Genomic DNA, 13,570 nt, shown 5'->3' on the forward strand with positions numbered 1-13,570 from the left:
CGGACCCGATAACAATCCACCAAGTACCCACTGGATATCACTATTTTGTTGCGGTTATCTGACTTTCCTCAGAGTCTGATTTCATTGATGAATTTCTTTTCAATGTAAGGATCCGCTAAAACACTAGCTGTCGCCGATATCCCTGATAAACACATGACACAACGAAATGTTTATAAGAATACTGTATTTACTTTTGAGTGCAACAACAAACTATGAAATACAAGAATAAACTTTACATCAAAAAAAGAGCTATCAGTGAACCACATTAATGAAAAACAGGCAATATGAATTAAAATATATACAGACCTACAAATATCTATGATAAAAAAACAAAAAAAAAAATCTAATTTCTAATATACTCAACACATTTAAAGTCAAACAGCACAGAATCCCTGAAAAAATGCATAATGACCAATAACACAAGATATTATAATCATAATTATCATTAAATAATTATTACTACTTTTTTGCATGTAGTAGTGATGGGCCTCTCATCGATAACTGGCTCTTTCAGTTCGGCTCACTAAAAAGAGCTGAACTAGTTCGTTGTTGCTTTAGGTCAGGGGTGTCAAACTCATTTTAAATCAGGGGCCACACAATAGAACAAACATTCTGTTGGGGGTGGTACTAGTAGATTAATGAGGAAGAAAAAGAGAGATAAAGAAATAAGAGAAAGAGTGAGGGAATGGAGAGAGCGCGGGACAAAGAAAGAAAAAGAGAGAGGGAGAGAGCGTGAGAAACAAAAGATAAAAAGTCGTGAGAGGGGGAAAAGAAAAAGAGAGTCCAAAGAGAAATAGAAAGACAGAAGGAGAGAAAAGACAAAAGAAAGCGTGAAGGGTAGGAAGAGAGAAAGAGAAAAGAGAGAAAAGGAAAAAAGGAAGTTAAAGCAAAAGAAGTTAAAAATACACAGAGAGAAAGAGACAAAGAGCAACAAAGGAAGAGAAAAAGAGAGACACAGAGAGTGAAAGAGACAGAGACAGAGTGGGACAAAAGGGGTGGAAAAGAGGGTGAGAGAGCGAGAGAGAAAGAAAAAGAAATACAAGTACAGTGTCTTTGTTCAAGGCACCTTTCTTTGGCAACATCAAGTTGACATATTTCAACCTGCAGCTTGTTTTTCTTTTGCGCTTCTCTGAGTGTTGTCTCGCGGGCCTGATTCTATCGCTAAGCGGGCCCGATCTGGCCCGCGGGCCGCCTGTTTGTCACTGGTGATATACAGTACCAACAATTGTTGTGTAATATAATGCACAAATTGACTTAATATTTAATTAAAAACTCTTTTATACAACTTAAATATAATAACACAGAATCCATCAGCATCATTCAAATAAGTCAAAATTTGACTCCGTTTCCTGCTTTGACTCTTTCTTTTTCATACTTCAGTCCTCCTCCGTATTGAACTGCAGGTTTTTTATACTTTAGTCCTTCTCCGTATTGAACTGCAGGCCACCCCCGTCGCCCTTTGCGCAGAGGCAGACCAATCACGCATATTGACCAATCACGTGTGCCTTCAACAGAAAAAGCTGAGAGAGAGAAAAGAAGGTGTCTCGTTCACTTCAAAGAGCTGGCTCGTTGAGCCAGTACGTTCTCGAACAACACATCACTTCAAAACAAGTGACAACAATACTGTTGGATTTTTTTCCCAAATATTTTAACAGAATTTTGATTGTGCGATTGGAGATGCACATGGCTTGAATTCACTAAAGAAGACAAGGCCATCAAAAGTAAAACAGCATATAAAAACGAAGCAAGCTCGGCTACCGACCCGGGATTTTTGTCTGCTCCACCCCCCCTTTTTTCAATTTGATCCGGGGAAGTGGAGGTGAAATTGAGAAAGAGGCTTGTGACTTGAGCCCTGAACAGCTGCATTGTTCACTCGGAGGACAACTTTGCTACGCGATCCGCAAAACGCACGCCTGAACGACCCAGGAAGCCGACGCACTTTCGCTTGCTTGGCATGCTTTTCAAAGTCAACATCTAGTCCGTCCGTCCATCTGTCTGTCTAGTTGTGGTTCCTTCACCTGAGTGGCAAAACGCAACGGTTGAGCTCTGAAGTCATTTTAGCAGTGAAATTTCTTCAACATTTGCCAAACAAGTGATATCAATCCACCACATGATTGAAAGTAGCGGTGTGTCGTTGGGCAATGTTAACGGCTCTATGATGTGAACGAGGGAAGCCGGCTCCCCACCATAAAGTAGTTGAGATAGGGATGTGTCGTTGGCGAACCTGACGGCTCTTGGTGCCGGCTCTTGGAAGTGAACAACATGGGGCTGCTCCCCGCCATTTAAGAGCCAGTTCCCTTCGGAATACAGACAAGGCCCTACTTACTAACGAGACGATCATTCATAAGTTGAATTTGTTCATAAAATTCTTAAGTGCTGTATTTTGGAGGTTTAAGGTTTATTTACATAAGTATGTTTAAGGCTTGTATAAGTAACGTGCAATGTTTTGTACAAGAAAAAAAAACATTTCATAAAATAATATGCTCTATATAGTTGAGTTTAACTAACTTTTGGAAGATGCGCTTCAAGAGGTCCTCCTTCGTGGTAGAGTGGCAGAAAAAAAAAAGATCCAACCATTTTCTCAACGGCATCAAGCTTTGTTATTCCACTTTCATTTCAAAAGAAAAGGCTCACCTCTTCTTTACTCTTTACACCAACCATATTGAATGGATGCACGGGATATTAAACAATGAAAATGTTCTCAGCGCGATAGAGATCTAGTATCGAATGTTTACACACAAACTAGGAAGAGGTGGCGGATTTCTTCTTCAGGGTGGATGCTGGGTAACCTCTCACAGCACCATCACACGCTGGTAGCGGCGAAAAGAAGCACTACAGTAATGTCCTGTACTCTAAAAAAGGTACACACAATATAAAATCTAAGCGATGTCCGCATATTTTTCGACATCCCGAAAAAAAATGTTCGTATCTACTGTTTTGCGTAAGTCGAATGGTCATAGGTAGGGGAGCATCTGTAGTGATGTGTCGTTCATGAACTAAACGGCTCTATGAGCTGGCTCACAAAAGTCGGCTTGCAATACCACAACCTAGTGACCAACATTATAAAGGATTCTCCCACCCTGGCAACCAACTCCTTAACCTTTTGCCCTCTGGTAGGCGCTACAGGTTCCTTAAAACAAGGGCAAACAGGCTCAGGAACCCAGGGCCATCCCCACCCTAAACGAGCGCACAAAACTCTGAACATATATATATTTTCCCCACTCTTTTTATTTTTTTGTTGCTGACAAATGTCATTGCAAATAATTGTAAAAATATTTACTGTACCTTGTGACTTATTTGGGGATTTATGTTGCTGCAAAAATATTATGGCATTAAAGTTACCATGCACTCTCCTTTTTAATTGCACTACTATTATAACTTAGCCCATTCTCTAAGCTCACAGCCTAACCGCCACTTCCAGAGGTATGTCTTGGGCATATAAAGCCTAGCGGCACCCATCCCTGTCCAGGCTTTTTGTATTTTTTTAAGGGGTTTGCTCCCCCAAATGAAACAGATAGTACTGGTTTCCATGCATACCAGTAGCAGAAGAAGCCTCCACATCTGACTTAGATACAGCACATTCATCATGTAGTCGCCGTTGTTTTTGAGTGTACAACGTCATCCTGCTTTTCAGAGATTTTGTGTGACAATACTGATAGTCGAGCCTAAATCACTAGGGAAAAACGACTGAGTTCCGAAATTTTGAGCATCACATTGTACGATACGCATTGCATCATTAGAGGCTTTCATGAATTTGTTGAATAATAAATGTTGTGGGGATGACATTACATTGTTTACATTTGTGACATAAAAAAGCACAGGAACATGTCTTTAATTTCTGCACTTTTTTAAAGTAATCTATTGTAAATAAATAAAGCACACAAAATTGCAAATATTTTTGCATATTTACCCTGAGTCTTATCTTTTTCTCTTTAAAGTCTTTATTATAAGTTTACCCTAGAGTGCCATGCCTAAACTTGTTGCATAAAACTTTTTACCAACATTATCTATCAATGACAATAAAGACAATTTAATTCAATTCAATTTACTTCAATTCATATAAAAATAGATTTGGCAATAGCAGACAACGAAGCAACCTCCAAGTGCTTCCTTACCTTCCTCTCCACAAACCGCTTTAAAATTCTGCCTCGTCTGAGGTGGGACCGGGGTGGTACAAGTTTGCCGGGATCCGGTCCGGTATGGTTTTGTAAGGGTTAAGGATGCCGCGGGGGTCCAGCATGGCCTTGATGCGCGCCATTAGGGCCACAGCATGTGTAGACTTGCTGTAGTAGATACAGTTCCTCTTTTTGAGACCCAGGCCATGCTCGGCGCTTATGCTGCCGCGCCGTTGCGCCGTCCACTCGTAGATGAAGGGCTCGATGGCGGCTAGCAGAGCCATGTCTCGCTGGGGTGACGTAATGTTCAGGTGCAGGTTGCCGTCTCCTGCGAAATGATGAGAGTGACAAGCTGGGACCAATTCCATTGAGGTGCTTCCATATATTCCCATATCGACAAAATAGGTAAGATCTTAAGCCTAAGCCCGAATCCGACTCGCAATGTCAATCGTTACGGTCGGGTCGGACTGGGCTTCTCTCTTGCTTTTTTGTTTTATTAACTAAACTAATAATGCGCTGAAGCGTTCAAAGGCTGTGAGTAGTTTTGGCCACAAAAGACCATGGTCTGCAAATAAAAACAGAAATTGCCTCATCACGACACGTACGGTACTAGTCTTGCAATGTCAATTTTAAGAACTCCTTCCTGTCTTTGTCCATATTATCAACCCGTCTTTGATTTTTGTTTCTCTTCCTCTCTCTCTCTTAAAGTGTCACATAAGATCCTGAAGGACACACTGCTGATGCGGTTTAATGGCCCAGTTTTTAAACGGTCAAAATAACCTAAAATGTTCCTGTCAACTCTTTTTAAAAAATCCATGATTAGTGGAAAATTGTCACTCAATGTGACCTCTGCAGACACAGAAATATAGAAGATGTTCATGTTTATACACTCCTAATTAACTTAGATTTTGTTACAAAAGACAGGTTTTAATTTGTTATTGTAAATCACCTCTCCTCCCCCCGAGTCTCCAATAATATGAAAATTTGGGTTTGCTTTGGGCTCGGTCCTGTAAATCAAGTTATAATAGTTGGTCCTGGGCTGGGTCGGGTTTCGATACTCGCAGACCTGGGTCGGGTTGGGCGGGATTTTTAAGCCTGAGCTTACCCCTGATTGACATGACAGCCTGAATGTTTGGTTGCAGCAATATTTTTCCTGGTGAAAGGACACCAAAGATGCTCTTCGCAAGGGGTCTCAAACTGACAGACAGCAGATCATTTGTTGCCCATATGAGGATAGTTAGAGGCCCTTACCATCATATAAAAGTTTAATGTTTTCCTAATTTCGACATAATTGCTACTTCCATGCGAATGGGTAAGGCAGGGCTCAAAATTATAAAAAAGTTCACTCACAAATGCAGCCAACATTATCGATGCATGCAGAATAAAACAAAACCATTGGATCGCAAAAAGCGACTTCTTCTGCTTTAAACTTTCAATCTGCGTTCTTGGCTAGCTGTGTGTGGGAGAGAGAGAATGAGAGATAGGGAGCTAGAGATGGAGAGCAAAATGGAGTAAGAGAGGGAAATGGGAGATAGAGAAAGAGTAAGAGCAAAAAAAGAGTAAGATACATATAGAGCAAGAGAGAAAGAGCGAGAGAGATAGGAAAAGCATGAGACAGAGGGTGCGAGAGAACTGAATAAAGTGAGCAAGAGCGAGAGAGACCAAGAGAGACCTAGCTATAAAGAAAGAGAGAGAGAGACCGAAAGCAAGAAAAAAAGACAGAGTGAGAGAGAGTGAGAGAGAGCGAGACTAAGCGTGTGCTAGAGCAAGCAAGCAAGAGTGAGAGCAAGCAAGAGATGAGTGCAAAAAAGAGGAAGAGCAAAAGAAAAATTTAGAGTGATGGAGAGAAAAAAAGCAAGAAATAGGGAAATAGCAAGAAAGTGAAAAAGAGAGCAAGAGAAAGACTGAGAGAAAGTTAGTGAGAGCAAGAGAGAGAAGGCAAGAGAGAAAGGGAGCGATAGACAAAGGGAGCAAGAAAGAATGTGAAAGAGACAGAGAAAAAAGAGCTACAGAAAGCAAAAATGAAAGAATGTGCGTGAGAGAAAACAAGAAAGCAAGAGTGAGCGAGAGATAGAGAGCAAGATACAGAGCGAAAGAAAGAGCGAGAGCAAGATAATACCTTCTGACTAATTTAATTTTTCTACTCACAAACTGTATTTGGTTTCTCAAGTCTATGTTCCCTATAATTTACGAATTACTGATTAATTTCCTTATAGATTCTCAATCCGGTTACTTTTAAGAGATATTTAATAATATCAGAACATTACTATTTTGTGTAAAACCCGTTGCTGCCCCATTTTACCTGGGCCCTAACCGCATTTGTCTCTTAAGTAAAATAATTTTGAAATGCCCCCCCCTTGCATCCTCTTACCCAGATGTCCGTAGCCCATGATGCTCTTGGCCCGGCCCCCCAGGTGGGCCCTTGTGTCGGTCACGAGCTGGTAAATGGCGTCCACGGGCAGCGACACGTCGTATTTGTAGTTGAAGCCGTCGTGCGTCAGCGACTCGGTGATGCGTTCCCGCAGGGACCACAGAGCCTGACACACAACAACAACGCTAACGCGGGCGTTTCTGGTTCGTTGCCGTCGTTTGCTGCCAACAACGATCGCATCTGCGTTTAAAGGTAATCCCAAATTTTGAAACATGCAAAATGCATAATAATGCAACCCCTAGCAAATAGTATGGAACCACCAGTCTTGGACAAGTACTCACTCTAACATTTTACTCTGTAGAACAAACTCAGATCACAAACATGAAAAAATGATAACGTTTTTCAAAAGTGCAACTCTTTGGCATTTAGAAACACTCAAAGAAATGAATAAAAACTTTGTGGTGGTCAGTGAATGCTACTTTTATAGACCATGCACTGAAAAAAAATATGGAATCACTCCATTCTGAGGAAGAAAATATGGAATCATGAAAAACAGACAAAGAAATAACAATAAAAACACTAGTATGCAGTGGCACCACCTTTGGCTTTTGCAACAGCTTGCAGTCTCTGAGGCATGGACTTGATGAGTGACAAACAATATTCTTCATCCATCTGGTGCCAGCTCTCTTTGATTGCAGTTGTCTTGACGCCTACACGTCTACCTTACCCTACCAGTACGCTTGACTTTATTAACCCTCCCATGCTTGGTCCAAATCTTAGATATAGCAAACTGTGAACAGCCCACATCTTTGGCAACCATACGAGTAGAGTTACCCTCTCCAAAAAATGTGAGAATCCTGTTTTTGGCCTCAAAAGACATCTCTCTTATTGGAGCTGTAATTCTTGCAAAGCCACTCAGTCCAGGAGCCCTCCAATGTGTGATAACTGCACCGTTTTAAGTGCTGATTAAGAGCAGAATTAATCTAAGCCAGGTCCCCAATTAAGGAAAGGAATTTGACTAAGTGTCTTTATTTTCTACTCAAAATGCACTGATTCCACATTTTTTTCTCAGAATGCATTGATTACATATTTTTCCTGGTATACAAAAATAGCATTTACTGACCACCACAAAGTTTTTATTCATTTCTTTTAGTGTTTCTGAATGCCAAGGAGTTGTACTTTTGAAAAACTGTATTATTTTTTCTTTTTATCTGCGTTTGTTTGACAGAATAAAATGTCACAGTGAGTACTTGTCCAAGGCTGATGATTACATACTTTTTGCTAGGGGTTGTATATGCAGTATATCGCTGTAAAGCAAACAAACCAGATGGGTCAACTGTGAGACAAAATTTCTCGAGCCTTCTGGCGCGTGCAATATTTTGTTTCATATTTGCATAATTGTGTCAAGAACATATATGTGCTGTGCCCAATTAAAAAAGAAAACAAATCTTTCTGTTTGGGTATAACTTTAAAGCAGAAGCTGCAATAAAAACTTCGGTGTCACTTTAATTTTGGACTCCTCAGTGGCCAGCGTCCCATCGGTGACCAGCGCCGACGTCATTGCCGCCTCCAAAAAGTTATGGAGCTTCTCTTGGTCGTGCCGCTGCTCGGAACCTGACGTTTCCATCAGCACGTAAAAGGGACAATCTGGGGGAGACGGGTGTCAAAAGGGTCCATCGTGCCCGTGCACACTTCAACGCCAGGGCGCTCATTTTTTGGCGCGTACCGGCAATGGGGTTGACCAACTTCAGGTGCGTCTTGAGCAGACGCATGCACTCGCTGTCCAAAAACTCGAAGGCTGACAGGATTTCTCCAAGCATGCCTTTGCACAGCTCAAAGGTCTTCAGAAGGTGCTCAAAGGTTTCGCAACCTGTAGAGACAAGGACCGAATGCTCTGGTTTTTCGTTTTTTTTTCCAGGACTTTCAATTCAGGATTGTTTTTAAACAGAAAGCTTCAAGTAGCGATGGATTGTTTGCTAACGCAACAGCTCCATGAGCCGCCTCTTTGAAGTGATTGATGGGAACTGGCTCTCTACCAAAAAGGATCCGGCTCCCATTGAAATATTGATGTGTCGTTGGCGAGCTAAAGGCACCATGAGCTGGCTCTTTGAAGTGAACGACAAGAGGCAGCTCCGCACCAATCAGGGGTCGGCTCCCCTTGAAATAGTGATGTGTCGTTTGCAAACGTAATGTCTAAATTAATTGGATATTTTAACTGAAAAAAGTGAATCAGCTCTCCACCAATCAGGGTTCGGCTCAGTTCAAATTGTGATGTGTGGTTCGTGATTGTAACTGCTATATGACCCAGCCTATGAGACGCTTTTTTTCTCTCTCACGCCTTTTTTCCCTTGAAAACGCACATGGTTGGTCAATAGGCATGGCCATCATCTCTGCGCAAAAGCAGAGGGTGTAGGGGCCTGGAGTTCGATATGGAGGACAAAAAGAAAGTATGTATTTAAAAAAAGTCAAAGCAGGAAATAGAGCCAAATTTCGACTCATTTGAATGATAATGATGGATTCAGTGTCATATGACTTAAAAGTTGCTTAGTATCAAAAAGTTTAAGTGAGTTAAAACTTCACTGTAGATAGAAAAATGATGGCTATTATAATATAATAGTATAATACATATAGTAATTACACATTATATTAAGGTTAATTATTGATTAAATTTTCACGTAATGTTTCATCAATATTGTAATATATCAATTATAGCAACAACAACAATTCCGAAGAGCCGTTTGGGATCTTAAAGAGCCAGCTTATTTAAGTGAGCCAAGCTAAAAGAGCAGGTTCTCTAAAAAGCGCCTGGATTCCCATCATTAGGATTGAGGCACACACAAGAGAAACAACTTACCCAGAAAAAGGACGTGGACGGACTTTGGCTTGCGAGGACAGAGGATAGACACGGCGGCGATGACGCCTAGCGTGCCTTCCGAGCCGATGAAGAGCTGCTTGAGATCATAGCCCGTATTGTCCTTCCTCAGGCCCGACAGGCATTCCAGCACCTGACCGTCGGCTAGTACCTACCGCGGCATTCCTGTTAGCCTGAAAGAAAATCGGGGCCTTCCCACCTACCCGCTACTTACCACTTCCACACCCAGGACGTTGGCGTGCAAAGAGCCATAGCGCAGCAGTCGCAGCCCCCCCGCATTGGTGGCTACGTTGCCCCCGATGTGGCAGCTGCCTTTGGCGCCCAAATCCAGCGGCATGATGTGGTCCCGCTGCTCTAGGTACTCGGACAGGTGCTCCAGGACGCAGCCTGCCTGGCAGGTCAGGATCCCTGACGCCCAAACACAAAAAGAATGGACATTTTCTCCAACGGAACAAAAGCAGCAATCGCCATGAAAGTGAGGCGGCGATTCCCACCAGACAGCTGGTCGAACTTGAGAATGCTGTTCATGAGGGCGGTGGACAGGACGATCTCATCGTAGACGGGCACGCTGCCGCCCACCAGTCCGGTGTTGCCTCCTTGCGTGTTCACCGCCAGGTTGCGCCTGTTGCAGTAGCTGTGGTGGAAGAAGTACTGGTTGGCAAATATCCAGCAAAAAAACTGAAAAGATCTGGAAAAGATCTGGTAAAGATTGGGCAAACATATGGCAAGGACCGGTAAAAAGAGCTGGTACAGATCTGGCGAAGGGCTGGTACTGATTAGGCAAGGACTGGCAACTTTCTGGTAATGATCTGGCAACGATTTAGTCTAAGACTGGCAATGATCTGGCCTGAGATTGGCAAAGATCTTGCAAAGACCTGGGGCAAAGACCCGGTAAATATCTGGCAATGACTGACAAAAATCTAGCAAAGACCTGGTAAATATATAGCACAGACTGACATGTATCTGGGAAAGATCTCGCAAAAATATGGTTAATATCTGGCAAAGATCCAGGAAAGATTTGGCAAAAATCTGCAAGAGGGCAGCAAAGATCTGGTAAAGATCTGGCAAAAATCTTACCTGAGAATTTGAGAGACTTCATTCGTGGTACGAGGTCTGAGCAACACCTCACTGGAACCTGCAGGAGATGGACGCACATCGCTGCTAAATCACGAATCAGGATCCCATACCTGTACGTTTATTATGCATTTTAAGACGTGTACGACGTATAAGAAAATCTGTACGGAAAAACCCAAATTTGTCAATGATGGGTACCATCCGGTAAACACCGACTATCAAGAAACGGCATATCAATCAAGTCTAACGAGATCGTGGCGGTAGCCTCTATCTCTGTATCATTTTTTTTTTCATTCAAACGAAGCGAGCGGTTTTATGCTACTGTGCACATGCGTCTGCCGCCTGGGGATTTCCCATCATACATCATTCCGGAAAAAAAAATGGTGTAAGATTATTTTGTACGGGAAAATACGACAGTTTGTACGGGCATGGAACCGTGGAAGTTGACAGGTATGGGATCCAGACAGATGATCGTCACCTCTGACAGACTTGAGCCAGTCCACGTTGCAGGACTCAAGAAGGTCGGGGTCTGTGACGGTTCTGCCGGGTAGAAGCTTGTGAAAGAAGTCCAAATCTTCGGGGGTCACGCTGGAAAAAGGCAGCCTCGGCGGGGGCTCCTGGCTGTTTGCGTGGCCATTGTCGTGGAGCTCCCTGCCGTAGTTGACGCCGTGATGGGTGACAAGGGAACCGGACGAGCCCCCGACGCTTCGGGGACGTCCCAGGAGAGCCCTAAGTCCGAGAAGGCGGCGACAGAAGGCCATCGCCTGCGCAGGCATGACAGACCCGTACAACAGTCTTGCTAGCTGAGGTGCTAGCTAAATGTCTCGTTAACGGATGCTACGCTTAGCTAGCACGCCAACGAAGTTGTGATAAGACTCGCCACTTTAGTCACTATCGACAAAAAAACAACAAAAGTGCAAATTGTTTACAAGTTTGACTGAGAGCGGAGGAAGTGACGTAATGCGACTGGCAAGAGATTTGGACCAATCACCTACTACGTGACCGTACGCATGGGTACGCCCCCTTTCTGACTCAGAAGTTCGCGTGGACTTTAAAAAAAAAGTTTCTGTAGTCCTCATGAACTATTTAATTTATATTATTTGTTTTGAGTCTGCGTGAAGTTTATCATTTTTTATTTTAGCCAGTGAGAACTTGGCTTACTAAACAATGGTTCCGTGGGTGAATTATGTAAAACCCACCACACAAGCATCCTTTGTACAGCAGCAATCGTCAAGTCATGTTTATTTGTATAGCCCTTAATAACAAAGAGTCTCAAAGGGCTGAACAAACCACAGATTATTGCAAAACACAGACTATTTGTACACCATCCCCTGATTTAAAACCTACATGGGGGCAAGGAAAAACTCAAAAACCTCAACATGAGGATAAGAAACCTTGTGATGTCAGCCAGCTGCATGATGCGGTTCTCGGGTTTGAAGGTCTTGTCAAATCCTACGAACCATGGGCGTAACAGCCCATTTTAAAGAGTGCTCAAGCACCCCAAAATTCAACCCAAGCACCCCAAAAAATTACATCATTTAAAAAACTTTTGTCTTTTAAAGGGCAAAAAACGAAAATAGAATAGAACCGAATAGAATATACCTTTATTGTCATTGTTACAAAATGGGTTGAACATATTGTGACAGCGAAATTGGGCGTGGCACTCCAGTATCACATTTAACAGTGAGGATAAAAGAAAACAAAGAAGATAAGGTATAATTTACACAAAATAAAGGAACAAAAAAGATAAACGTTATAATCAACACAATATTTACACAAGAAATGTGGGCATGTAGGATGTTACATACAGTTTTGGGATCGTATTAGTGCAAAATGTGACCAATGCAGCGTCGGAAATACTTCTCAGCCATGAAATGGTTCAGTCCATTTTATTCCTAGCACCACATCATAGTATTCCTGCAGTAGTATTTATGTAGGATTTATATTGTCGATTTTTTTAATATATCTGTAATATTACTGTTGTTGTATTTTTGCATTTTTTGGTGGTATTTCCTTAGTAGTATATTTGTGGTATATCCGTAGTATTTTTGGAGTTATACTTTTGTTGAATTTTTGTGGTATTTTTGTAGAATTTCTGCAGTCAGATTTTTGTAGTATTTTCTGTAGTACTTTCACTCCTGTAGCCCCACAACCCCTCTACAGCTTTATGCAGAATATTTTATTCAGGAACAATTCTACAACGTGTTTCCGACAGTTGATTCCTACCTTTTGTAATTAAATTCCAGAACCAGTAATTGAAAATTCAGCAGTGTAACTAAAACGAATCATCTTATAGCACTCGGTCTCAACTGTCCCACCCAAATGACAAGAAAAAAATCCGCTAACCCATACTCAAATTTATACACTGAAAGGATTGTACAGTTTGAAGCAGAGATAGAAGAATATATAAACCGTTTTTTCCTGACACAAAATGACAGGCAAAACCAAACGACTTCAATTACATACAAGCCTACATAAGGAACCCCCCAAAACTGATTTAAAATAGCCACATACTAAAATTAAAACCATAATATTGTTTAAGTGTGTGCCTGAAAATCGATAATTATCTGATTATGTAGTTAATGAAAATTAATATACTAGTAAAAAGCTAAATATTTTACATCTTAAGCCTTGGCTGCGGCTGCATCGACTCGCTACAACGGGTCAGGTGTATCGACATTTCGTTCTGTGTACATTGTTACAAAGAATGACAATACAAAGGAAATTATTATTATTATTATTATTATTAATACTGTATTTTCTAGCAGTGCTGCAAAGGCAGACACTCACACACCATAGTATTTTGCGATTGCTTAATTTTTCAACTCGATCGTTGTTGTCACTGTTTTCCACTTTCCTTCCCGCATCACTCACTTTTCTGTGACTCATTATTATGGGCAGAAAAAAAGAAAAACACCCAACAGAATCGCAATAAATGAGATGTGGTCCTTCTCAATCACTCTGATTGACTGAACAGGTAGAAGAGATCAAGCTGGGAATTATCGCCATCTACAGTTAAGGATGTAATTGATCTTCTGTTTTTCCTTCTTCCTAGCATTATTTTGCCACTGGCAAAGACCCGTGAACCACGAATTGATCTAAAGTACTGATGTGTTGTTTATGACCGTAACGGCTCCC

The 13,570-nt window shown here is 41.8% G+C and overlaps 1 protein-coding gene across 3 annotated transcripts; it reads right to left on the minus strand.

Annotated features, from left to right (window-relative positions):
- Positions 1-205: 205 nt before the first annotated feature.
- d2hgdh (D-2-hydroxyglutarate dehydrogenase) lies at positions 206-11,383 on the minus strand. Of its 3 annotated transcripts, none has more exons than XM_088354890.1 (10): positions 10,911-11,383; positions 10,436-10,493; positions 9,853-9,992; positions 9,573-9,766; positions 9,341-9,509; positions 8,213-8,356; positions 7,991-8,133; positions 6,487-6,652; positions 4,116-4,443; positions 206-1,520 (listed from the first exon to the last, which is right to left on the minus strand). In XM_088354890.1, exons 1-9 carry the CDS (start codon positions 11,206-11,208, stop codon positions 4,136-4,138), a joined length of 1,620 nt encoding a protein of 539 aa, XP_088211016.1. In that variant the 5' UTR covers positions 11,209-11,383; the 3' UTR covers positions 206-1,520; positions 4,116-4,135. The 3 variants fall into 3 exon arrangements, with proteins under 3 accessions (XP_088211016.1, XP_088211015.1, XP_088211014.1); XM_088354889.1 differs by having other exon boundaries at positions 206-2,018; XM_088354888.1 differs by having other exon boundaries at positions 206-4,443.
- Between the last annotated feature and the right edge of the window lie 2,187 nt (positions 11,384-13,570).

This window comes from Urocampus carinirostris, chromosome 15, assembly GCF_059441175.1.
Source record: "Urocampus carinirostris isolate Australia breed hairy pipefish chromosome 15, RoL_Ucar_1.0, whole genome shotgun sequence".
Classification (NCBI taxonomy): Eukaryota; Metazoa; Chordata; class Actinopteri; order Syngnathiformes; family Syngnathidae; genus Urocampus; species Urocampus carinirostris.